At 44.8% G+C, this 26,594-nt stretch overlaps 1 protein-coding gene across 1 annotated transcript; it reads left to right on the top strand.

Moving 5' to 3' along the window:
• Positions 1-4,863: 4,863 nt before the first annotated feature.
• On the top strand, positions 4,864-24,457 carry LOC103631060 (ATPase 8, plasma membrane-type; the record flags this gene model as incomplete). Its single annotated transcript, XM_020539940.1, has 4 exons — positions 4,864-5,148; positions 5,258-5,601; positions 23,886-24,002; positions 24,262-24,457. Coding segments are annotated over 4 exons (942 nt in total), but the record flags the coding sequence as incomplete, so codon positions are not given.
• Between the last annotated feature and the right edge of the window lie 2,137 nt (positions 24,458-26,594).

Below are 26,594 nucleotides of genomic sequence, written 5' to 3'. Positions count from 1 at the left end.
CAAGATTGCGAAGCCTATGACCTCATTGTTAGAAAAGGGCAAGGAGTTTAAGTGGACTGAGTAATGCTAAGATAGTTTCAACCAATTGATATCTAAATTGGTGGCAACCCTAGTGCTGATTATGCCAGATCTACAGAAGAATTTTGATATATATTGTGATGCAAGTCACCAAGGCCTAGGATGTGTGCTTATGCAAGAAGGACATGTCATCGCCTACGCGTCTCGCCAGTTGCGGAAACATGAGTTGAATTACCCTACTCATGACTTAGAACTCGCAGCCATTGTGCATGCTCTCAAGATTTGGAGACACTATATTATGGGAACCAAGTGCCAAGTCTACATCGATCACAAGAGCTTAAAATACATCTTCACTCAGAAGGATCTCAACCTTAGGCAACGCCGATGGTTGGAGCTCATCAAGGATTATGACTTGGAAATTCACTATCATCCGGGCAAAGCGAATTTGGTTGTGGATGCCTTGAGTCGGAAGGAGCATGTCCATGCAACTATTGTGACCCAGTTACCCGATGAGTTAGTAGAAGATTTTGAGAGGCTCAATCTAGGAATAGTTGCTCATACTGAAGGAATTACCATAGAAGTGGAACCTACCTTAGAGCAAGAAATACGAAAGGGTCAGATCGGTGATGCCAAAATTCAGGAGATCAAAGATCTGATAACTGAAAGTAGAGGCCCAGATTTCATGGAGGATGAGCAGGGCACAATATGGTTCAAGAACCGGATTTGTGTTCCTGATATCGACAGTCTTCGTGAAACCATATTGAAGGAGGAACATGACTCAGTTGTTCCATCCACCCTGGTAGTACCAAGATGTACCAGGACTTGAAGCAGAAGTATTGGTGGTATGGACTAAAGAAGGATGTTGCTTCACATGTAGCACTATGTGATGTTTGCCAGAGGGTGAAAGCAAAACATCAAAGACCTGCTGGTTTGCTACACCCGCTTAAGATACCTGAGTGGAAATGGGAAGAGATTGACATGGACTTCATTGTGGGTCTACCCCGCACATCTACTATGTATGACTCTATATGGGTGATTGTGGATAGGCTAACTAAAGTAGCCCACTTTATTCCAGTGAAGACCACGTATTCAGGAGCCAAACTAGCGGAGTTGTATATGGCAAGGATTGTATGCCTACATGGTGTGCCTAAGAAAATTGTGTCAGACCGGGGATCACAATTTACTTCTCGGTATTGGCAGAAGTTGCACGAGTGCTTGGATACAAGATTGAATTTTAGTTCGGCCTACCATCCTCAAACTGATGGGTAGACCGAGAGGACCAACCAAGTACTAGAGGATATGTTAAGAGCTTGTGCTCTTAAACATGGTGGTAGTTGGGAAAGAGTTTGCCCTATGAGGAGTTCTCTTACAATAACAGTTACCAAGCTAGTTTGAAGATGTCCCCATTTGAGGCTTTGTATGGCAAAAAATGCGGGACTCCACTGTATTGGGATCAAACTGGTGAAAGGCAGTTCTTTGGACCAGTGATTATACAAGAGGCAGAAGAACAAGTCCATCAAATAAGGGAGAATTTGAGAACTGCACAGTCAAGGCAGAAAAGCTATGCGGATACCCGGAGAAGATTATTAGAGTTTAAGGAGGGTGATCACGTATATTTGAAGGTCACCAATCCGGGGTATGAGAAGATTCAAAGTTAAAGGGAAGTTGTCTCCTCGCTTTATTGGACCCTTCTTAATCCTAAAGCGAGTGGGAGAGGTTGCCTACCAACTGAAATTATCTGATCATCTTGCGGATGTACATGATGTCTTCCATGTATCACAATTGAAGAAGTGTCTCAGGGTACCCGAAAAGCAGCTATCTATGGAGGATCTTAGTGTCCAAGATGATTTGACTTATACTGAATATCCTATCAAGATTCTTGATACCTTGACCCATGTCACAAGATGTAATGTGATAAAAAATGTGCAAAGTACAATGGAACCATCATGGAGAAGATGAGGCTACATGGGAAAGAGAAGAAGAACTACAAATAGATTTTCCCCACCTCTTTCATAGTGCTTCCTAAATGTCGAGGTCGAGATTCTTTGTAAGGGGGTAGGATTTGCAATACCCAAATAGTAAGAGTAATGAAATGTACAAGAAAAGAGAGATATAAAAGGTTCATGTGACCACTGGTGTTGTTATTTTCATTTTTGTATATTTCAAATCATGGGATTAACCCTGACTACCAATAAACATACTAAATAAAAGAATGTGCATCATGCTGGAGTTTAGTTGTTTGTGCATTTAATAAAATAGTAATATGGATAAAAAGATAATAAAGAATTGAGAATTTGGATTTAATCCCAAAAGTCCAAAATGGGGAAAAAATTGGAAATAAAATAAGAAAGAGAGAAATATTATACAAAACAAAATAAAAATTATAAATAAATAAATAATTACCATACTATGTTCAAAATAAACATTTTAAAATGAAGATAAATTTGTCACCAAGATTTGGGCTTAAATTGGAATTTAAGTTTGAATTTGAAATGGATAGGAAAAATAAAATGGAAAAGAAAAAGGAAGAGTGTGAGGCCTTGGGCCGAATCTGCACATGGCGGCCCACCTAGCCCACTCTCGCGCAACCACATGAATAACTGGCGCTGACACCTGGGCCCCGCCCGTCAATCAACGCATGCGCTCCGCTCATAATCTAGCGCCGACATGTGGGTCCCCCTGGCCAGCCACTCCTCTCTTGCGCTCGCTTCTTTCCATTCACTGGCACGTGGACCCCCCATGTCAGCTCCGCCCTCAACAGATTCTCCGAGCATGGCGGCATGCGCAATCCTCACGCGAATCCATTGATGCGTCGGCCACGTCGCGCGCATATAGGGAGCCACGACCCCCGGGTTCGCCTCTCCCTCCTCTTCTTCCTACCTTCGCGACCACCACCGCAGCAGAGAGGGGTTGGGGAGCGAAGCCGACAGAAAGGGAAGAAGAGCTCCACCGCGGTTGGATCCCACGTTGTTCACCGGGAAGGGCTCAAGGGCGTGTAGCGGCTTTTCTGAAGCTAGTGGAACTTTGTAAAGGCCTCGTAATGTTACCCTGCCTCGCCTCCTCGGTAGAAGTGTATGGGATTGTCCTTCTCTTGGCAGATGGGTAACATGACTTGTGGGTAAAGATGCGCAACCTCTGCATAGTGTAAAGCTGGTATATTAGCCGTGCTCACGGTCATGAGCAGCTCAGACTCTCACATGATTAACTTATGGAATTAAATTCAATTTGTCATTTGCATCGCATTGAGATTATTTTATTATTACTTTTATTTATTATTACTGGTATTTACTTACACTTAGTAACTGCTAATAAAACTTTGACCAACTTATAAAAGTAATGCTCAGCTTTAACATTTATTTTGTTGATCAGCCTTACACTTCACATGAACTCTCAGCTTTGGTGAATTCATGCACATTATTCCCCACAACTTGTTGAGCTATGAACGTATGTGAGCTCACCCTTGCTGTCTCACACACCCCACAGGAGAAGAACATGTGGTTCAAGAGGAGCCGCCCAACGAGGAGTACGACATAATCTAGGAGGCGTCTCTCAGTCAGCTTTGTGGTGCCAGGGAAATAAGATTTAGTTCGTTTTATATTTATCATTTATTTTGTAGACTTCCGCTATGTAATAATTACATTTATCTCTATGCACTCTGTAATTATATGTGTTGTTCTTCCTTGGCGCACATATGAGATGCACCTGGCTTTATCCCTTAAAACCGGGTGTGACACGGGCGCGGCCATGCGTGGCGCGCGCGCCGGTCACCGCCGGGGAAGGGAGAGGGGCCGCAGGGGAGGGGGGATTCAGAGGGGGAGCGGTGCCGCCGCCGGGGAAGGGCATTGGAGGGGAGGGAGCCGCTGCACAGATGGAAAAAGGAAGAAACGATGAAACGCTAGGTGCAACAATGGAGGTTTTTCACCGGGGATGAAGACCCTCGCCGGAGTCGACGAGAAATCCGTCGATTGACGGAGATTCGGGGGGTTCGATCGACAAACCAGACGCACCGAGATGAAGCCCTCGACGAGGCGAACACAGTGATACACTCGAATTTTGTAGACGATGCAGATATTGGGATTAATTGCTCGCCGGATTTGTTACCGGAGTTGGAACTGCTTTCGAACTTTGGTGAGCAATTCCGAGAGCTGTGAATTGTATCTGGGAAAATTGTGAATTGTATCTGGGAAAATCGTTTCGTGCTCTGGAACGTGATTGACGAGAAGAAGCCGGGCATGTATATATATCTAGGGTTCAGACGAGATGAAAATTCAGGTCAAATTCGGATTTTACCATTTGTAAAATTTAGAAAAGGCTAGAAATCCATATTTTGTGCTCAAAATATTATATACGCTTCCAAAAATTCCAGAAAAAATCCTAGAAATGTTTTGGCACCTAATGAACTCAAAAAACATACTTGGAGGTTCTAAAACATTTTAAGTACCTTAAATAAATAGATTTTTGTTTCCGGAAAATAGAAAAATATTCTGAAAAATATGAAAATTTACCAAGAGCTTCTATAAGATATATTAACATGTTTCAAACACATTTTGCACTTAAAAACACCATGCAACGGCATGAATGCAACAAACAAAGTGCCTCTAGGGCTCGTCCCACTAGGTTGATCCCAATATAAAACAAAAATAATTCTTCATTTTTAGGAACAAGAGAAGGAAAGAAAAGAAATGAGAAAGTAACACCTGAATTTGGTGGATATTAAAAAAAATTATACCCCAAATTAAGGGTGTTACAATCAGTCCTCAACTTTGTTAATTAGTCCGAAGCTCCAACTTTATTCATTAGTCCGAAGTTGTATTTCCTTGGCTACGCTATACAACAGAATGATAACACTACACCATCTATGCCGTGTCCATCACCATCCGCATCGTGCTAGGCTTCCTCCTCATCGCGCTGATCTGGAAGTTCGACTTTGCGCCATTCATGGTGCTCATCATTGCCATCCTCAACGACGGCACCATCATGACCATCTCCAAGGACCGCGTGAGGCCGTCGCGCACCCCCGACTCGTGGAAGCTCAACGAGATCTTTGCCACCGGTATCGTGCTCGGCACCTACATGGCCATCGTTTCCGCCGTATTCTTCTACCTCGCACACGATACCGACTTCTTCACGGTACACCTAGCCATTGTCATTGCCTGCCAGGTCCATTATCCAGGACTGCCCTTGCATTGCTAGCAAGCACGCTCACCCAGCAGCCATTCCATTTCCATGCGGTGCTCAGGACGCGTTCGGCGTTAAATCGATCAAGGAGAACGATAGGGAGCTGATGGCAGCGCTGTACCTCCAAGTAAGCATCATCAGCCAGGCGCTCATCTTCGTGACGCGGTCCCGGAGCTGGTCCTTGGTGGAGCGGCCGGGCTTCCTCCTGCTCTTCGCATTCTTCGCCGCCCAGCTGGTGGCGACGTGCATCGCGGTGTACGCCAACTGGGACTTCTGCCGCATCCAGGGGATCGGCTGGGCGTGGGGCGGGGCCATTTGGATGTTCAGCATGATAACCTACATCCCGCTCGACGTGCTCAAGTTCATGATCCGCGCAGCGCTCAGAGCAACAACGTCCAGAACAAGGCAAGCCAGCCCACTCTCACTGTTCAAACTGGTCCATTGTTGTCTTCTACTCTACCTTGATCTTGATCGGCTGCCTTCCCATTGTCTCTCTCTGTCTGTGTCGCCTCGCGTCGTCTCTAGTGATACATTTCTAGGTGTGTTGGGGGCCTTCGTCCTCCGAAGGTCCTCAAAAACATGATTTAACAATGTTTTCCAAGTGGATTATGTGAACAGGTACCTTCGGACTCAGAATTACGAACATGAAGTGCGGTCAGGACGAAGCCTGAACCAGACGAAAGACGGGCTGATTACCAAGCTCCACGAAGGATGGTGCACAGCCGAAGCTGTGCGCAGGGAAGCTTCGTCGCGATAGCAGAGAGGGGAACCGACTTAAAGATGAAAAGACTACGTGGACCTTGTCAGGTTTCCATAAGTCATTGACAAATGTAATGGACATAAATGTAATTTTACGTGGGCTGCGTCCCGCGTCTATAAATAGATGAACAGTACTCCCGTACTGTTCACGTTGACTTGGCATTTGCTTTTGCGTCACGCTTGTACTTTTTGCCTTCTCTCAAGACCGAAGGTACATTTGTAATTTGAAATCATTTCTGTTTTTCCATGTTAATAAAATAGAAATGATTCTAGGATGATGCTTATATTATATTTCATGCTTTATGTGAGTCCTTCGTCATTACTTGTTATGTTTACGAAGGTATGTCTCTCATGACCTTCGTCCGAGACTCATTATTTCCCGAAGGGACATAATGCTTCGAAGGACGAAGGACTTTAACACTTAACACTGTTTATGTTGCCTTGTTCTTAACTCTTAGCATTTGAGAACAAGTCCCCAACATTGGCGCCCACCTCCGGTGAACTCACTTCCACTTCGAGTTTTTTGAACACCTTCGGAAGCTATAGACCCTCGCTATGGCACCGAAGAAAGCTTCAGCGACTGGGGCTGCAGCACTGCAACCGCTGGACCCCAACCAGGAGACCGTCTCTCTCCGGGAGGCCCGAAACCAGAAGAGGAATGCTGTCAGCCCGACGATTCAGGAGGATGAACTAGACCAAGAGATCAGGGACATGGAGATGCTACATCAACAGGTGCAGAGGAAGAAGGAGAAGATGGCCAGGCTAGTTGAGCTGCAGAGGCAGATAGACGAAGCTTCTGAAGAAGTCCGTCACCTTACCCACGATGAGCAGAACCGAAGGCCTCAACAAAAAGACCTTCATCAGGAGGGCCTCTTCAATGAAGATGACTGGTATGATAATTTTCATCATGGAAATTTTGTTTTCGACGATGCTTCTCCTCTGTCCGCTGAGCTGCAGGCTACACCTTGGCCTTCGTCCTATAAGCCACCCCAGCTTCCCATGTTCGATGGCCATTCGGACCCGAAGCAGTTCTTGATGAGTTACGAAGCAACAGTGTCTTCGTATGGTGGCAATGCTGCAGTAATGGCAAAGTCTTTCGTTATGGCCGTCAGGAGTGTTGCTCAGACCTGGTATTCCTCCCTTCGGCCAGGAACGATCACTTCATGGCAGAAGCTGAAGGATATGTTATTGACCAGCTTTCAAGGATTTCAGACGAAGCCGGTCACTGCTCAAGCCTTGTTCCAGTGCACTCAGGATCATGAAGAATACCTTCAGGCGTATGTCAGAAGGTTCTTGCGTTTGAGGGCGCAGGCACCAACGGTGCCCAATGAAATTGTCACCGAAGCCATGATCAAGGGGCTTCGTCCTGGACCTGCTGCTCAATACTTTGCTAGGAAGCCTCCTCAGACCCTGGAGAAGCTGCTCCAAAAGATGGACGAGTACATTCGTGCTGACAATGACTTTCGCCAAAGAAGGGAGGAGGCCTTCAGATTTTCCGAAATGACCAGGGGCTTCGGAGGAAGATCCTATCCGAGGCATGTCAGGTCCATCCACAACTCCACTCAGAATGATGATAAGGGGAGTCAGCAGAACAGACCGCAGTGCTCTTCACAGGCTTCGGGGCAACAGCAAAGCTCCTTCCGACCACCAGCTCCAAGAGGCAGAGGCGCCAGGGGCTTCGGCGGAAGATTCGGGGATCAACCCAGAAGAATATTTTGCTTATTCTGTGGTGAAAACAAAGGTCATACTACCAGGATGTGTCATGTTACCATTCAGAAGCAAAAAGAGATAGCCGAAGCTGCCGCGCAACAGGCTCAGCCAAAGCAGGTCATGCACACTGCTTCGTATCATTCGCCCTACATCCCAGAATATGTGGGCAACCATCCTGCACTCTCTGCTGCTTCGGCAAGTCAGCCTTCAGCTTCCTGGCAACAGCCCCCGCCTCCACCTCCGTTGCAACAAGGCCAGCAGCCAGAAGGGAGCCAATATGCTCCACATCAAAGGGACTTCAGAGAACAGTCCGAAGCTCGCACGGTCAACAGCACCGTGCCAGAGTCAAAACACATCTATTGACAAATATCCTACCTTAATAGCAATCTTTTTCATTCAGTTTTATTTTTTGTAATAAAGGACATTGTTTAGGTTTCATGTAATCAGTTTCGTTGATTCCTACAAGAAAAATATGTTTTCTTCACAGGTTTGTGATAATAAAAAGGACCTTCGGACTATCGAAAATCCTTCGAAGTAACAAAAAGTCGTTCTAAGGAACGCAGAGTAAGTCTGACGAAGTCACAAAAAGTTGTTCCGAAGGGAGCGCAGTGTAAGTTTTCTGCTCCAAAGTCGTTCCAAAAGGAATGCAGAGCATACAGCGAAAAGTCAACGCTGATACCGCCTAAGTAAAAGGCGAAGAAGCTCCAAAGACGTTCCTAAGGGAATGCAGAGCTTATACCGCCTAAGTAAAAGGCGAAGAAGTTCCAAAGACGTTCCTAAGGGGATGCAGAACTTACAGCGAAAAATAAACGCTGATTCCGCTGAAGTAAAAGGCGAAGAAGCTCCTAAGGGAGACATAATGAAAAAGTCAGTATTGATACAAAAGATTGTGCCCCATTCCAGGAATGTGCGTATCTTCGGCACAAAATATCATTCTGCATAACATAACATCATCACATCATTTTGCATAGCATAATCATCATACATCATGCTGCATGTGGCACAAGAAGGGGGCATGTTATCGATCTTCGGAAAATGCTTTGAAAAAGGGCAAATCATGCCAAGTTACAGGGAGAAACAATATTGATCTTCGAGGTATAGTTTCGGAGATTATTTTTACGAAGCTTGGATATTTCTTATCAGAACACTATGGATATTGTCGTGATAAATGATAAATTCTTCTTCACGAAACATGAAAAGAAGGGAAGGTGTTTTTTCGTCGAAGACTCAAAAATGGTACGTGTTTAAAGTTTCATGCATCGTAAAGAATTGAATCATAAAACAAGTATATTACATACAGGATTACAGAATATTACACAAATCATATATCAAATGTTTTTTGCAATAGCACTTAGTCTTCCCTAAGTACTATCTCTGCAGCTTCGTTCAGCAGTCGATCGACAACCTGATCCATGATAGCTTCGGCCATCTTTTTAATTTTGTCGTCATCTTTAGGCTGAGGGCCCGAAGATGCTTTAGTAGGATCTGAGTGAGGACGGGATACTATTACATCATTATTACAGATCGCGAACGAACTATAAAATTAAAAGTTAAAATGCAATGAAAACTATTCGCTAGTACCTATTTGCCCTTCGGGCTCTGCGTTTTTCTCAGCAGCCTCGGCTACTTTTCTAGCCTCATGAATCCCTTTCTCGCTTTTCTGAATAATTTCTTGGGCCATTTCTCTACCACCGTTGTCCCAGATGTCGGTGAAAAATTTTCCCCCAACCGCGCTAGCTTCGGCTGAAGGATCTTTTATATCTTCAGTGGACAAGGTGGCTTCGGACTGCGATAAAATCTTTACATGTTCACATCCTTTCCCCTCCAAAATAGTGGCAATCCCTCTGGCACCAGAAAAAGCGCAGATGTCACCGCGGCTACTCAGGATTTCCTCGAAGGCCTCCGCCTCATGATTGATCCATTCCAGGGGTCCTTCGGGGTTACCTCTTATAAAGTTTCTTCTTGCGAAAATGCGCCAACGCTGGCGAAGCTAGTTTTTATTTTCTTGACACACTCTATAGATTTGTCGAAGCATTTCTTCTTGGCTGACCGAAGCTCTTTAACAGTTTCTTCTAAATGATTTGCCCATTGGTCGCTGAGTTCTCGCCTTGTTTCTTCAAGTATGCATTCCTCTTTAGCTCTGGCTAATTGTTTACGAAGGTTTTCAATTTCACACTTCTGAGCTTCGGCCTGACCTTTGAAAATAGCTTCGTCTTCTTTTATTTTATTTATTAAGGAATGCAATATTTTGTCTTTTTCGAGACCTTCGTTCCTCAGTTCAATTACTTCGGAACGAAGGTTGCTCAGGGCTATAGTACATCCTTCGTCCTCAGCATCTTTCTGTGCTCTGAGGGCATTGCTGAGTATCAGGCCCTGCAGACAGGATTATGTCTGTGTTAATAGTTTTAAACAAACGAAAAATTTTGAATTCAACAAAAATATAAGAATTCCATTTGTCGCACCTTTAAACTGTTGTAAGCTAGGCTGTCAGCCAGATCGTTCTTTGACAGCACCGAAAGTCCGTCTTCTAAAGTTGGAAATCCGAAGCTTCTGCTTATCTCCCGACAGACAGAAATTTCCTTGCTGTCGGGGAGGCAATACAAGAAATCTTCTTCTCCACTGCCATTAAATATCAACGCCCCCTTTGGATATTTCAACTTTTGGGCATAGTGTTGGGCCTCTTGTTCTTCTTTTTCTGTTAATTTTTTCCCCGAAGCATGACGAAAAATATAATCACGAATTTTGGATGCTTCGGGGGTAACAACACCGGTTCCTTCAGCAAAAGTTGGCTTTGTTATTTTTTCTGCCTCACTTTCCAAGGTCTTTGCCTTTGAGGGCTCTGAGGGCCCAGCTTCGGCTTCAGTATCTTGCTCTGGAGCTTTAGAACCCGAAGCTTCGACTGTTGTTTCAGGAGTGACGGCAGCCTTCTTCGGAAGGGTGCTTGAAGATTTGATCGTTTCCAGCACATCTAGCACATTAGCCATTCTCCTTCTTTTCGGAGTCACTGCTGGCACTTTTTGATTACTTACTGTTTCAATGATTGCCACAGGACTCAAAACTTCTGATGTTCTGGAGTCCTCGGTTGCTTCCTTTACCACTTCCATTTTTTCTGTGAATGGCGCTTCGGCCTTCTCTTTCGTTTCTGATAACAAAATTTTTGTTTGCTCCAATTTTGTCTTCGTTGGTATTTCGGCTGTTTCTGTGGCTTCTGGCAGCAAAGTTGGCTCGGCTGGTTTTTCAGCTTCGGTGGCCGAAGAGGTCTCTCCGGTAAACTCAGGCACCGAAGCTGGTTCAATATAACGCGGTCGATAAGTAAGAACCTTTATCTTCTTCCTTTTCGGTTCTGGCTCGCTAGGAGCAGCTGTAGTTTCTTCTTTTGCAGAGGTTGTATTTTTTCTCTTCTGCCTTCGAATGGGGTAGCAATAGTCAGGGTAGACGAACCCGATGGCATCAAATACCCGATTCAGCCTTTTCTTTTTTCGGCCTCCGAAGGCTGCTGACATTGCAGTATCTTCGGCCTTTGAGTATGTCCCAAGCAGCTCATCACTTAAATTGTCAATGCTTTTCAACCACTCATCGTCTGGCTCAATAAATTTATCTTCAAATTTAAAAGTGTACTTAAACCTGACAAGTCCACCTTCGTCGGCCTTTTTAACGATTTCTTGTGGCATTTCCCATTTCTCCGCAAGCGGCCACACCCTGAAGGCAATATGCTCTTGTACTAAGTCTCTTGTTCTTATAAAAGAGCAGACAACGCCGAAGGCTCTTTGGCACTCTTCGGCGGCTTCGTTCATTTCAACCTTCGGCCTCCGAAGGCCGAAGCTTTGCCAAATAGGACGCATAATTATACCTTTGATGTCTTCTCGTACTGATAAGTCATTCTTCACATAAAACCATTCTGTCATCCAATCCCCGGGCCATCTCTTCCGAAAGGTTGGTACGGGACAGCTTGCCCCGGACCGAGAGACGAAGCTGTAGCAGCCAAAGTTGTTATGGTACTGTTCTTTGCCCCAAGGTTTTGTTTCATATAATAATTCATGAACATTACAGAAGCTTCTTGCGTCAGGCTTCAGACCTTGGCTTCTCGTGGCCCACACGAAGATATTTAGCCTTATAATAGCCTCTGGAGTAAGTTGATGAAGATAGACTTCGAAGATTTTCAACACCTCCACGACGAAGCTGCTCAAGGGGAATCGCAATCCGGCTTTCAAAAAGCTTCGGTACACCACAACTTCATTTTCTTCAGGGTGTGGACAAGTCTTTTCCCCTTCGTCCGCCCTCACAATGGACAGATCCCGGAAATACCTTCCTCTCATATTAACAAGATGATTCTCTTTGATAGTTGATTTACCATAAACTGAATGGCTTGGTCGCCAGGGGCGATCTTCGGAGTCTTCGCCACCGCTGTCCACATCATAACTTTCACTGTCACCAGTATCTTCAGACAGCCCTTCCAGAATTTCCCTGGTGATCTTTTCTGTGTTGGTCTTCGACATTGCTATAAGAAACCCTAAGTTCTTCTCTTCATCAAGACTCAGCTTCATTTCAGCAGCAGCCTTCTTAGCAGCTTCAGACATCTTAGGAAACACTAAAAAACTGTTTTCAAAGCCGAAGCTTCAAAGCTAAAAGCTTAGCAGATCACAGTGCACAAGAGCTAAAAAATGAGTGAGCAAGAGTGGTTGGCCAGAAAGCGTGCAAAATAAGTTTGCGGTATGGCCGTATTCATACGCTTGATGCGTTGAAAGTTGAAAGACCCCACTTGTCATTGAATGTTGCTATTCTAGCAAAGGGAAGGTGTTTTTTCGGACCTTCGGCATAAAGCCTTCGTTCATGTCGCAATCTGAATTTATTATTTCAAACAAATTAATATTGCGAGGGGCTACTGTTGGGGGCCTTCGTCCTCCGAAGGTCCTCAAAAACATGATTTAACAATGTTTTCCAAGTGGATTATGTGAACAGGTACCTTCGGACTCAGAATTACGAACATGAAGTGCGGTCAGGACGAAGCCTGAACCAGACGAAAGACGGGCTGATTACCAAGCTCCACGAAGGATGGTGCACAGCCGAAGCTGTGCGCAGGGAAGCTTCGTCGCGATAGCAGAGAGGGGAACCGACTTAAAGATGAAAAGACTACGTGGACCTTGTCAGGTTTCCATAAGTCATTGACAAATGTAATGGACATAAATGTAATTTTACGTGGGCTGCGTCCCGCGTCTATAAATAGATGAACAGTACTCCCGTACTGTTCACGTTGACTTGGCATTTGCTTTTGCGTCACGCTTGTACTTTTTGCCTTCTCTCAAGACCGAAGGTACATTTGTAATTTGAAATCATTTCTGTTTTTCCATGTTAATAAAATAGAAATGATTCTAGGATGATGCTTATATTATATTTCATGCTTTATGTGAGTCCTTCGTCATTACTTGTTATGTTTACGAAGGTATGTCTCTCATGACCTTCGTCCGAGACTCATTATTTCCCGAAGGGACATAATGCTTCGAAGGACGAAGGACTTTAACACTTAACACTGTTTATGTTGCCTTGTTCTTAACTCTTAGCATTTGAGAACAAGTCCCCAACAAGGTGCTTGTCTCGCGCGGACGGCTTTCGATCACTAACAAGGACTGCAGCAAGGGCGAGCGCGAGGCACAGTGGGAGGTAGAGCAGAGGACAACTCCACGGCTTGTACCAGCTCGCCACCTCCTCCGACCTTCAAGGCAGAGCTCACCGAGCAGGCCAGGCAAGGTCGCAAGGTACTCCAGCCACTGTCTTATAATACTCCGGCGGCTAACTAGCCATCTCTAGCTCCGTTGACCTCGCTGGCCTTTCTTGGTGCCTGCGGACTTGTGCTGCTGCAGACACTCAAGAGGTGCGTCGTGTCGCTGGCGAAGGGAGCATAAGGGAATCGGCATCGATACCATTCCGTACGTAGAGCTACACCACGCAACTGACGGTGGCCGGAGGAAGAGTCCTGTGTTCTTCGTCTCCTTAGGTTTTGTTTGGATACTCTATTTACATTAATTCATAATTTACATCCTAATCAACATCAATACACATTGATTGAAGTGAATACTAGAATACCTAAACAAGACCTTAGATGTACTGTTGTGGGTTTTGTGGGCGGCAAGAGCTTTTGTGAGATCTGATGTATCCGATCAAGTGAGTATGTACTTACTAGTTGGGTGACCGTACATTGCGACGACATACAACATATTCAATAAAGTGCACAACGATTACATAAAAACGAATATCGCATATGTTATCGATCTCAATCTAACAAACTCTTTGGCAACAACCAATACAAAACTAAAATAATAGTAAAAGATCACAATAACAAGTGAGAGCAAAAATTTGAGGGCACATCACACTAGTAGAAAAGAGCTCTAAGCTGGCGGCACACAGAAATTTATAGTGGTGATTTCAGTTACTGCATGGCAGTTGTTGGGTGTCTACTTCTCTACCGAAGGTCCTCAAAGCGGAGAAATTGTCTAAAAGCAACAAGGTTGAATGTCGAAGCTACAATCAGCATGTGTAAAGCGCCGAAGGATGATAACTTCGGTTTTGTTGGTTGCTTGTTCTCAAGAGCTGTAAATTAAGAACAAGGCAACATGATTGTTAAAGTTAAAAGACCTTCGTTGTCACACCCGACTTTAAGGGACAAAGCCAGGTGCATCTCATACATGCGCCAAGAAGACAACATATATAATAACAGATTGTATAGAGATAAATGTCACAAAACATCAGAGTATTTATTACATAGCGGAAGACTTATTACAAAATAAAATAATAAAGATAAAACGAACTAAGGATCGTCGGCGCCAATGTCAACTGAGAAACGCCACCTAGATCAGATCATACTCCTCGCTTTGTGGCTCCTCCTGAACCACCTGCTCTTCTCCTGTGGGGGGGGGGGGTGTGAGACAGCAAGGGTGAGCTCACACATGATCATCGCTCAACAAGTTGTGGGGAATAATGTGACATGAACTCACCAAAGGTGGGAGCTCATAGAGTGTAAGGCTTATCAAAGAGAATGGTTAAAGCTGAGCATTGCTTTTAATGTTGGTCAAACTTTTATTAGCAGTTACTAAGTGTAAGTAAATATCAAACCTTAAGTAAAGTAATAGAACAAAATTAATAATAAACCCATGCATATGCAAATGACAAAATTGAATTTAAGTTCCATAATTTAAACATCAGAGAGTCCTGAGCTGCTCATGACCGTGAGCTCGGCTAGTATACCAGTTTTACACTCTGCAGAGGTTGTACCCTTTACCCACAAGTCATGCTACCCATCTGCCAAGGGGTCGCGAATCCCATACACCTCTACCTAGGAAGCGCGGCAGGGCAACACTACGAGGCCTTTACAAAGTTCCACTAGCTTCCGAAAACCCGCTACAGTTTATAGGAAGTTCCAATGCAGGGTTCCTGGCTGACCGCCATCGCAGCAAAATCAACCAGGGACCTCCCTACACTGACCACTCCCCTACTGCCCTTGCCCCTTTCGGGTAAGGTAGTCTTCCACTAGCTTTCCTAATTAGTCAGCCAAGGGCGTCCCATTAAACCCTTGTGGTGGCACGTATTACTCAAGTTAAGCTCTATGTTCCAATTAACATTAATGATCTCAACATGAACATAAATAGAATAACAAAAAGAATTGGAACATAGAGGTAATAAATGATTATCCCAAAACCATATAAAGCAGTAGCAAACTACCCAAGTGATTCAGGGGTAAACAAGGTAAGAGATAAACAATCTAGGATGACCTATTGGTTCCCATCAAAATTAACCTATGCATGGATAAGTGATATTAAAGAACATTATTGGGTAAAAAGTGGTCAAGGGCACAACTTGCCTGGCACTTGAGATTCCAGGTACCAACTTGCTTTTCAGATGACACGTGTCCACGCGCTAGTCGTTGCAATACAAACAAACATGATATAGACAAAATTAACATCACACCAAACATAAGTACAAACTGAATAATAATGATCTACACGTTGCTACGAGACTAAAGCAACTTGAACGGATCAAATCGGAGTTAAAACGGAGGAGATACGAATTTCCTAAGGTTTTATTTATTTGATATGAGATTAATTAGGAGATCAATTTTATTATTGTTTTCATGTCAAAACAGTGGTACTAGATGATAGACAATAATATTACAAAATTATAGGAATTAGAACGGATTAATTTGGGATTAATATGAATTTTCTATGAATTACCCAAGTTTTACAATTATTTTTATACTCAAAATCAATTTCTAAATCTATTTTTCCGGTTTTATTTAATTTCTGGACTGCGCCTCATTTTTCAGAGAAGGCAGGGGGCTATGCGCAAGATATCCTAGACACAGAGAAAGGGTCCCTGGATGGCGGGTTGATTCCTAAGTAGTCCAGGGGCTCATTTGAAAACTGGTTCAGGCGAAGGGGTATGCTTTCGTCTCAGCCGTCGGATCAAAGCCCGACGACCACGATTAGATTCGACATCCATCAACCCCGCGAGTAACCCAGGCTATCGGATCCGGGATTCACGGTTCTGATTTAATGGCTCGAAGGGGTACACCAAGACTCGATCTAGACCATCCCCTGCACGATCAATGGTTGGGGGCCAACTTTCCCCTAGATCTAATCCTAGCCCTACAGCATTTGATCAACGGTTGCTGGCCTGCTCCCCTATTTCGACCACCAGGGCGGCGGCGCTCTAGTGCCGCACGGCGGAGGAGCTCGCCGGAGCACGCGGATTTGCCCCCCCTGGTGCCCCAATTTACAAATTGATCACGACCACGCATAAAGGAGGGTGAGGCGAACTTAGCAGGGGCTTACCCAAGACAGAGATGGCGCCAGGGGAGCTGTCCACGGTGAGCTGCGGCTCCACTGCGGAGTTGGACTCTAGCGAGAAATTCGCAGGGATCTGGACACCAATCGCGCCCGCCGAGGAAACCACGAGCACCAGAGCACCCTGACGAAGGTTCCCAACCGCAAGCCGAGACCGGAGCGACATCCAGGTCGTGAATCCACGGCGGCGGCATTCTTCTTCGGTGCGCAGTCCCAGCTATGCCCGCCATGGTGCCACGATTCGATGACCCTACGCAGTCGATGGGACACGATTCGGAGTGGGGCGGGGAAGAAGGAGCCCACGGCGACCCGCGAGTTTCACGGCGGGGAGCAGCCCATGGCGACGGTGGCACTGGAAAGTCTCCACGAACAGTGGTGAGGCACCCAGGACCCAGCGACGTTGTTACCGCGGTCGAGAATAAGAAGACGACTGTGTTGGCGGGGTGAGAGGGCTAGCGTCCGATTATATGCGGATCGGAGGAAACGGTCCCCAAGGATTCGGCCATGCCCTGATGCTCGGAGGTCCGTTTGCACCGGCGCGATTTTATCGGAGAAGACGACTCGGACGCAGAGTGTGACGCATGGGGCCCGGCTGACAGAGACAGAGGTAATAAGGGATGCGAATGCGCGCACAGGTGGCCGTCAAGCGGGCCCCGCATGTCTGTGGTCGAACGCGCTGGTGGACACGGAGAGAGGGGCAGTGGCCCACGCGACATTGAGAGCAACCCAACGCCCGTGGTGAGAAGAACTGGGCAGTGGGTCCCGCCTGGCGGTGACTGGCGCACGGTTGAGAGAGTTGGGCTGCGTAGAGGAGTTCACAGGGTGGGCTGAATTGCAAGCCAAAGGCCCAGTAAGTTATTTACCCCTTTTCTTTTATTCTATTGGAATTTCCCTTTACAAATTTGAATTTGGTTTTCAATTCCCAAATCCAATTGAAATTCAAAGTTCACAGCAAATTTGTCTTCACATTTATATGCTCAATTCCTCTGAACATAGTATGGATAAATTTTATTTATTTCTCCATTTATTCTATTTTGCATAATATTTCCTTTCTCTAACTCAAACCCTAATTCTCTATTTAGGATTCCAATTTCCTCTCATTATTATATTTCTTTTATTATTATTATTATTATTATATTGTCACAAATAATGCACACAAAATAAAATTTCATCATGATGCAATGATTTAGTGGTATACATATTTTATAATTATCTGTTTTAAAATATGGTGTTCACATGTGATGGCACAAAAAGTTCAAACTCCCACATAGATAAAGTGAACTTGTTTATCCCTTTGATATTAGCTCTTGCAAATTACAAATCGGGTATTACAAATCCTACCCCCCTTAAAAAGAATCTCGTCCTCGAGATTTAAGAAGATCTAGGAAAAGGATGGGGAAAATCTATGCGAAACTCTTCTTCTCTCTTCATGGTGACTTCATTGCACTTTGCACATCTTTATCACCTTATTCCTTGTAACTCGAGTTAAAGTATCCAAAATCTTGATCGGGTACTCCGTGTAAGTCAAATCACCTTGAACACTGAGCTCTTCCATGGGTAACTGTTCCTCAGGGACACGGAGACACTTCTTGAGTTGAGATACGTGGAACACATTATGCACATCCGATAGACTATCCGGTAACTCAAGTTGGTATGCCATCTCTCCAACTCTCCTAAAGATCAGGAATGGTCCAATGTAGCGAGGGGACAATTTGCCCTTGACTTTGAATCTCCTCATTCCACGAAGTGGTGACACCTTGAGGTACACATAATCTCCTTCTTCGAATTCCAGTGGTCTTCTTCTATTATCAGCATAACTCTTTTGCCTGGTTTGAGCCACTCTCAAATTCTCTCGAATTATACGGACTTGTTCTTCTGCTTCTTGAATCAATTCAGGCCCAAAGAACTGTCTCTCTCCAGTCTGATCCCAATACAAAGGAGTTCTGCACTTCCTCCCATATAAAGCTTCAAAAGGTGACATCTTCAGATTGGCCTGGTAACTATTATTATACGAGAACTCTGCATAAGGCAGACTCTTATCCCAACTTCCTCCATGCTGAAGGGCACATGCTCTCAACATATCTTCCAATACTTGATTAGTCCTTTCAGTGTGTCCATCAGTCTGAGGTAGGCCGAACTAAAATTCAACTTCGCTTCCATATCCTCATGAAAACTTTTCCAAAATCTGGGGGTAAACTGTGATCCTCTATCCAAAATGATCTTCTTTGGTACACCGTGTGGAGACACAATCCGAGCTATATATAACTCATACTCAGCCAATTAAGATCCCTTATAGGTAGTCTTGACCGGAATGAAATGAGCCACTTTAGTCAATCTATCCAAAATCACCCATATAGCATCATATTCTTTCTGGGTGCGAGGCAATCCAGTAATGAAATCCATACCAATATCTTCCCACTTCCACTCGGGTATCTTCAATGGGTATAATAGTCCAGCTTGTCTCTAGTGTTCAGCCTTAACTCTTTGACACACATCGCACATAGCCACATGTGCAGCCACATCTCTTTTCAATCTATACCACCAATACTTCCGCTTCAAATCCTGATACATCTTGGTACTACCAGGATGAATAGAATAATCTGAATCATGGGCTTCTTTTAAAATAGTCTCTCGAAGGCTTTCAATATCAGGAACACATATCCTGTTCTTGAACCATACAGTGCCTTGCTCATCTTCCGTAAATTCCGGAACTCGACCTTCAGTAATCAGATCCTTAATCTCTTTTATTTTAGCATCACCAATTTGTTCTTTGCGGATCTCTTGCTCCAAAGTAGGTTCCACATCAATAGTAACTCCTTCAGTATGAGCAACTATCCCCAGGTTAAGTCTCCTAAAGTCCTCAACAATCTCATCGGGTAGATGGGCAGCAATGGCTGAATGAACATGCTCCTTTCGACTCAAGGCATCTGCAACCAAATTTGCCTTGCCCGGGTGATAGTGATTCTTCAAATCATAATCCTTAATAAGCTCCAACCAACAGCGTTGCCTAAGGTTGAGATCCGTCTGAGTGAATATATACTTCAAAGTCTTATGATCCATGCATACTTGACACTTGGTTCCCATAATATAATGTCTCCAAATCTTAAGTGCATGCACAACGGCTGCCAATTCCATGTCGTGAGTGGGGTAGTTCAATTCATGTTTCCACAACTGACGAGAAGCATAAGCAATCACATGTCCTTCTTGCATAAGTACACATCCTAAGCCTTGGCCACATGCATCACAATAAATATCAAATATCTTCTGTAGATCTGGCATAACCAACATTGGTGGCGACATCAATCTCAACTTCAGTTGGTTAAAACTACCTTGGTACTTCTCGTCCCACTTAAACTCTCTTCCCTTCTCCAGAAGTGAGGTCATAGGCTTAGCAATCTTAGAAAATCCTTCAATAAATCTCCAATAATATCCTGCAAGTCCCAAGAAACTCCAGACCTCAGTAACTATAGTGGGTATACTCCACGCCACTATCGCCTTGACTTTAGCAGGATCCACTGGTATCCCTCCATTAGAAATGATATATCCAAGGAATGGCACCTCGTCAATCCAAAACTCGCATTTACTGTACTTGGCGTAGAGTTGATTATCTCTTAGCTTCTGTAGCACCAATCCCAGATATTTCTCATGATCACTATCACTCTTGGAATAAATAAGAATATCGTCGATGAAAGCTACGACGAATCTGTCCAAATCATGAACTCCCTATTCTTCAGATCCATAAAATAGGCTGGTGTATTGGTTAGTCCAAACAACATAACCGTGAACTCATAAAATCCATATCGAGTCGAGAAATCTGTCTTGGGAATATCCGATGGCCTAATCTTCATTTGATGGTAACCCGATCGGAGATCAATCTTCGAGAATACCCTTGCACCTCTCATCTGATTAAATAAATCCTTAATGCAGGGTAATGGACACTTGTTCTTCTCAGTGACATCGTTAAGGGACCTATAATCCACGCACATCCTTTGTGATCCATCTTTCTTCTGCACAAATAGAACTGGTGCTCTCCAAGGTGAAGAATCCGAACGAATATACCCAGCCTCTTGTAACTCCGTTAACTGCTTCTTAAGTTCCTTTAACTCCTCTACGGACATCCTATATGGTCGTTTAGAAATAGGGGCGGTTCCAGGTAAGAGATCAATAACAAACTCAACTTCTCTATCAGGTGGCATCCCTGGTAACTCCTCTGGAAAGACATCCGGAAAAATCCCTAACTGCACGGATGCTGCCACCCACAAACTTCTCATCTACTAAGAATGCCGCTAGTCTGATGGTGGTAGTTACTGCAACTTCAACTTCAAATCTTTGTCCTTTGGAACTGGTGAGTTCTACGGTTCCCTTAGCACAGTGTATATACTGCCTTTGCCTTTCTTAACCATGACATACCAAGGATCACGTCTATAGTGCTCTCTTCTAACACTATAGCGGTAGCCCATCTGGGTTAGAAACACAAGGTACGAAAGGAAGGAGTGTAGACAAGGCATGTAATTACGAGGCGTGTTACTTTGGGGATTTATTAGCTGAGTGTGTCGCCTACTAAAACTAATTCATTACCTTATGGTGGTACATGCTAAGATGCCCAACTATAATAATTCAATCAACCAAAGAAGCAAATCAGGCATTGATCATCAGAACAATCAACCAACATTTTTAATAGAGAAAATAATTTTGATTTTATCTTAGGTTCCCTATCTCTTAAGAAGATCATAATGGTAGGATTCCAAGGTGTGAAATCCATCTTGTCTTAGAGTAGAATAGATAAGATTAATCAGAGTAGAGTAGCAAAAGGTGAGACAAGATCAAGGTGAGATAAGTATAGAATGAGTCAGAGTAAGGTAAGTAGGTAAGGGTTTTGTCCATTTCTATCTAGGTTTTGTCCTACAGTCAACATTTCCTCTGATACCACTTCTGTCACACCCGACTTTAAGGGACAAAGCCAGGTGCATCTCATACATGCGCCAAGAAGACAACATATATAATAACAGATTGTATAGAGATAAATGTCACAAAACATCAGAGTATTTATTACATAGCGGAAGACTTATTACAAAATAAAATAATAAAGATAAAACGAACTAAGGATCGTCGGCGCCAATGTCAACTGAGAAACGCCACCTAGATCAGATCATACTCCTCGCTTTGTGGCTCCTCCTGAACCACCTGCTCTTCTCCTGTGGGGGGGTGTGAGACAGCAAGGGTGAGCTCACACATGATCATCGCTCAACAAGTTGTGGGGAATAATGTGACATGAACTCACCAAAGGTGGGAGCTCATGGAGTGTAAGGCTTATCAAAGAGAATGGTTAAAGCTGAGCATTGCTTTTAATGTTGGTCAAACTTTTATTAGCAGTTACTAAGTGTAAGTAAATACCAAACCTTAAGTAAAGTAATAGAACAAAATTAATAATAAACCCATGCATATGCAAATGACAAAATTGAATTTAAGTTCCATAATTTAAACATCAGAGAGTCCTGAGCTGCTCATGACCGTGAGCTCGGCTAGTATACCAGTTTTACACTCTGCAGAGGTTGTACCCTTTACCCACAAGTCATGCTACCCATCTGCCAAGGGGTCGCGGATCCCATACACCTCTACCTAGGAAGCGCGGCAGGGCAACACTACGAGGCCTTTACAAAGTTCCACTAGCTTCCGAAAACCCGCTACAGTTTATAGGAAGTTCCAATGCAGGGTTCCTGGCTGACCGCCATCGCAGCAAAATCAACCAGGGACCTCCCTACACTGACCACTCCCCTACTGCCCTTGCCCCTTTCGGGTAAGGTAGTCTTCCACTAGCTTTCCTAATTAGTCAGCCAAGGGCGTCCCATTAAACCCTTGTGGTGGCACGTATTACTCAAGTTAAGCTCTATGTTCCAATTAACATTAATGATCTCAACATGAACATAAATAGAATAACAAAAAGAATTGGAACATAGAGGTAATAAATGATTATCCCAAAACCATATAAAGCAGTAGCAAACTACCCAAGTGATTCAGGGGTAAACAAGGTAAGAGATAAACAATCTAGGATGACCTATTGGGTCCCATCAAAATTAACCTATGCATGGATAAGTGATATTAAAGAACATTATTGGGTAAAAAGTGGTCAAGGGCACAACTTCCCTGGCACTTGAGATTCCAGGTACCAACTTGCTTTTCAGATGACACGTGTCCACGCGCTAGTCGTTGCAATACAAACAAACATGGTATAGACAAAATTAACATCACACCAAACATAAGTACAAACTGAATAATAATGATCTACACGTTGCTACGAGACTAACACAACTTGAACGGATCAAATCGGAGTTAAAACGGAGGAGATACGAATTTCCTAAGGTTTTATGTATTTGATATGAGATTAATTAGGAGATCAATTTTATTATTGTTTTCATGTCAAAACAGTGGTACTAGATGATAGACAATAATATTACAAAATTCTAGGAATTGGAACGGATTAATTTGGGATTAATATGAATTTTCTATGAATTACCCAAGTTTTACAATTATTTTTATACTCAAAATCAATTTCTAAATCTATTTTTCCGGTTTTATTTAATTTCTGGACTGCGCCTCATTTTTCAGAGAAGGCAGGGGGCTATGCGCAAGATATCCTAGACACAGAGAACAGGGTCCCTGGATGGCGGGTTGATTCCTAAGTAGTCCAGGGGCTCATTTGAAAACTGGTTCAGGCGAAGGGGTATGCTTTCGTCTCAGCCGTCGGATCAAAGCCCGACGACCACGATTAGATTCGACATCCATCAACCCCGCGAGTAACCCAGGCTATCGGATCCGGGATTCACGGTTCTGATTTAATGGCTCGAAGGGGTACACCAAGACTCGATCTAGACCATCCCCTGCACGATCAATGGTTGGGGGCCAACTTTCCCCTAGATCTAATCCTAGCCCTACAGCATTTGATCAACGGTTGCTGGCCTGCTCCCCTATTTCGACCACCAGGGCGGCGGCGCTCTAGTGCCGCACGGCGGAGGAGCTCGCCGGAGCACGCGGATTTGCCCCCCCCTGGTGCCCCAATTTACAAATTGATCACGACCACGCATAAAGGAGGGTGAGGCAAACTTAGCAGGGGCTTACCCAAGACAGAGATGGCGCCAGGGGAGCTGTCCACGGTGAGCTGCGGCTCCACTGCGGAGTTGGACTCTGGCGAGAAATTCGCAGGGATCTGGACACCAATCGCGCCCGCCGAGGAAACCACGAGCACCAGAGCACCCTGACGAAGGTTCCCAACCGCAAGCCGAGACCGGAGCGACATCCAGGTCGTGAATCCACGGCGGCGGCATTCTTCTTCGGTGTGCAGTCCCAGCTATGCCCGCCATGGTGCCACGATTCGATTACCCTACGCAGTCGATGGGACACGGTTCGGAGTGGGGCGGGGAAGAAGGAGCCCACGGCGACCCGCGAGTTTCACGGCGGGGAGCAGCCCATGGCGACGGTGGCACTGGAAAGTCTCCACGAACAATGGTGAGCACCCAGGACCCAGCGACGTTGTTACCGCGGTCGAGAATAAGAAGACGACTGCGTTGGCGGGGTGAGAGGGCTAGCGTACGATTATATGCGGATCGGAGGAAACGGTCCCCAAGGATTCGGCCATGCCCTGATGCTCGGAGGTCCGTTTGCACCGGCGCGATTTTATCGGAGAAGACGACTCGGACGCAGAGTGTGACGCATGGGGCCCGGCTGACAGAGACAGAGGTAATAAGGGATGCGAATGCGCGCACAGGTGGCCGTCAAGCGGGCCCCGCATGTCTGTGGTCGAACGCGCTGGTGGACACGGAGAGAGGGGCAGTGGCCCACGCGACATTGAGAGCAACCCAACGCCCGTGGTGAGAAGAACTGGGCAGTGGGTCCCGCCTGGCGGTGACTGGCGCACGGTTGAGAGAGTTGGGCTGCGTAGAGGAGTTCACAGGGTGGGCTGAATTGCAAGCCAAAGGCCCAGTAAGTTATTTACCCCTTTTCTTTTATTCTATTGGAATTTCCCTTTACAAATTTGAATTTGGTTTTCAATTCCCAAATCCAATTGAAATTCAAAGTTCACAGCAAATTTGTCTTCACATTTATATGCTCAATTCCTCTGAACATAGTATGGATAAATTTTATTTATTTCTCCATTTATTCTATTTTGCATAATATTTCCTTTCTCTAACTCAAACCCTAATTCTCTATTTAGGATTCCAATTTCCTCTCATTATTATATTTCTTTTATTATTATTATTATTATTATTATTATTATTATTATTATTATTATTATTATATTGTCACAAATAATGCACACAAAATAAAATTTCATCATGATGCAATGATTTAGTGGTATACATATTTTATAATTATCTGTTTTAAAATATGGTGTTCACATGTGATGGCACAAAAAGTTCAAACTCCCACATAGATAAAGTGAACTTGTTTATCCCTTTGATATTAGCTCTTGCAAATTACAAATCGGGTATTACATTCGTCTTCCGAAGCATTGTTTTCCCTCGGATTAAATGGTCATCGAACGAAGGTCATGAAGGACATGCCTTCATCATTTAATAAATAAATTATAATACATGAATACTAACATAAAGGATATAAATTATCAATACGTCCATATTATTACCCCTCAAGATTTATAAAAGTATTAACAGAATTTGTATTACAATTATACCTTCGGCTTGGTCGAAGGTGATGACGTGAGAGAGTGATTACAATTCAGCGTGAACAGTATGGTACTACTGTTCATCTATTTATAGGCATGAGACGTAGCCCGGGTAAAATTACATTCTTGACCTTCAACATTTGTTTACAAGCATAACCTAAAACACTAGGGTTTATTTGGTCTTTTCATCCTCTACTTGATCTAAGCCGAAGCTGATGGGAGCTTCGGCACTTGCCATCGTTTTGCTTATACGCGAGGTCTTCGTCTTGAGGACCTTTGGCAGAAAGAGTGAAATCTTCAGGACCACTTTGCCGATGATCTTTGTCTTGAGGGCTTTCCGCAGAGATGAAGACCCTCAACAGTAGCCCCTTAGCGGTGCTAGATCGTTTTTTCATAACGAGCTTGATCCGCGAATAACACTAAGGCTTCAGAATGCAGAAGGTCCGAAAAACACCTTCCTTGAGCTTGTTATCAAAAACCGATTTAAATATTCCAAGCACTTGCCGGTCCACCATTCAGCCAGTATACGCGCTTTGGCGGTTCGCCTTCTTCTCCTGTAGGGCTATATAAACAGACAGATTGGTGAGAAGTTACCGCAACATTCATCGCTATTGCACCGTTGTGTGTTGAAAATTTTAACTAAAGCCGAAGCTCTCTGCATTGTACTTCCAAACAAGCACTTCACTGCTTACGATCAACTTCGTCTAAAGGAAGCTGAATAACGAAATGGCCAGAGTGAGATCCACTGCAAGGGTGTCCCGCGAGTGAGATGAAACTGAAGTAACTAAGACATCACCCATCTTAGAAATGATGAGGTGGTCAAGGCTGGTTGCCCTCGCCCGCGCGCTCCTCTCCCTCTCTGCCTCGCGGGCCTGCCTCGTCAGTTTGCTGAACCGTTTCCCCCGCATGCCCGTTTCCTCTTGCTGCGTTGTGGGACCCCCCTGTCAGCTACGCCTTCCCCGCGCCCCGCCATGGACCAGCATGCGCGCACTCGCGCATGCACGCTGAGATCCCTGGCCACGTCGCCGACCCACGCACCCCAGTTCCTTTTTGAGAAACCTCGTCCCATTTCGCACAGTCTCGCTCTCTCTCGCGCTCTGCCCTCGCTGCTCGACCTCGCCGGAAACCCACGCCTGCCGTGCCAGCCACAAAGCTCGCCAAAAGCAATGCCAAGCGACCTCGAGCTTCGCCCCGAGGTGAGACACCCGTTTTGATGCTCAGTTTCCCCGATTATGCTTTATTGTCGGCCAATTTCAGCTTCGCTGGAGTTCGGCCGTGGCGGTCCGCCATGCCAGCGTGGTGACCGGCCGAATTGGCCCGATCCAGTGCCCCCGCGTTGGTCCCTGGTGTTCCCCTCGCTTTGCTAAAGCCAGTCCAGGCCCTAGCTCGCCTCAGACCCCCCTCCCCGCGGCCGGAAT

The sequence above is a fragment of the Zea mays genome, chromosome 6, assembly GCF_902167145.1.
Source record: "Zea mays cultivar B73 chromosome 6, Zm-B73-REFERENCE-NAM-5.0, whole genome shotgun sequence".
Taxonomy (NCBI): Eukaryota; Viridiplantae; Streptophyta; class Magnoliopsida; order Poales; family Poaceae; genus Zea; species Zea mays.
Note: the sequence above shows the minus strand (reverse complement) of the source record. Positions and strands in the feature narration are given on the sequence as shown.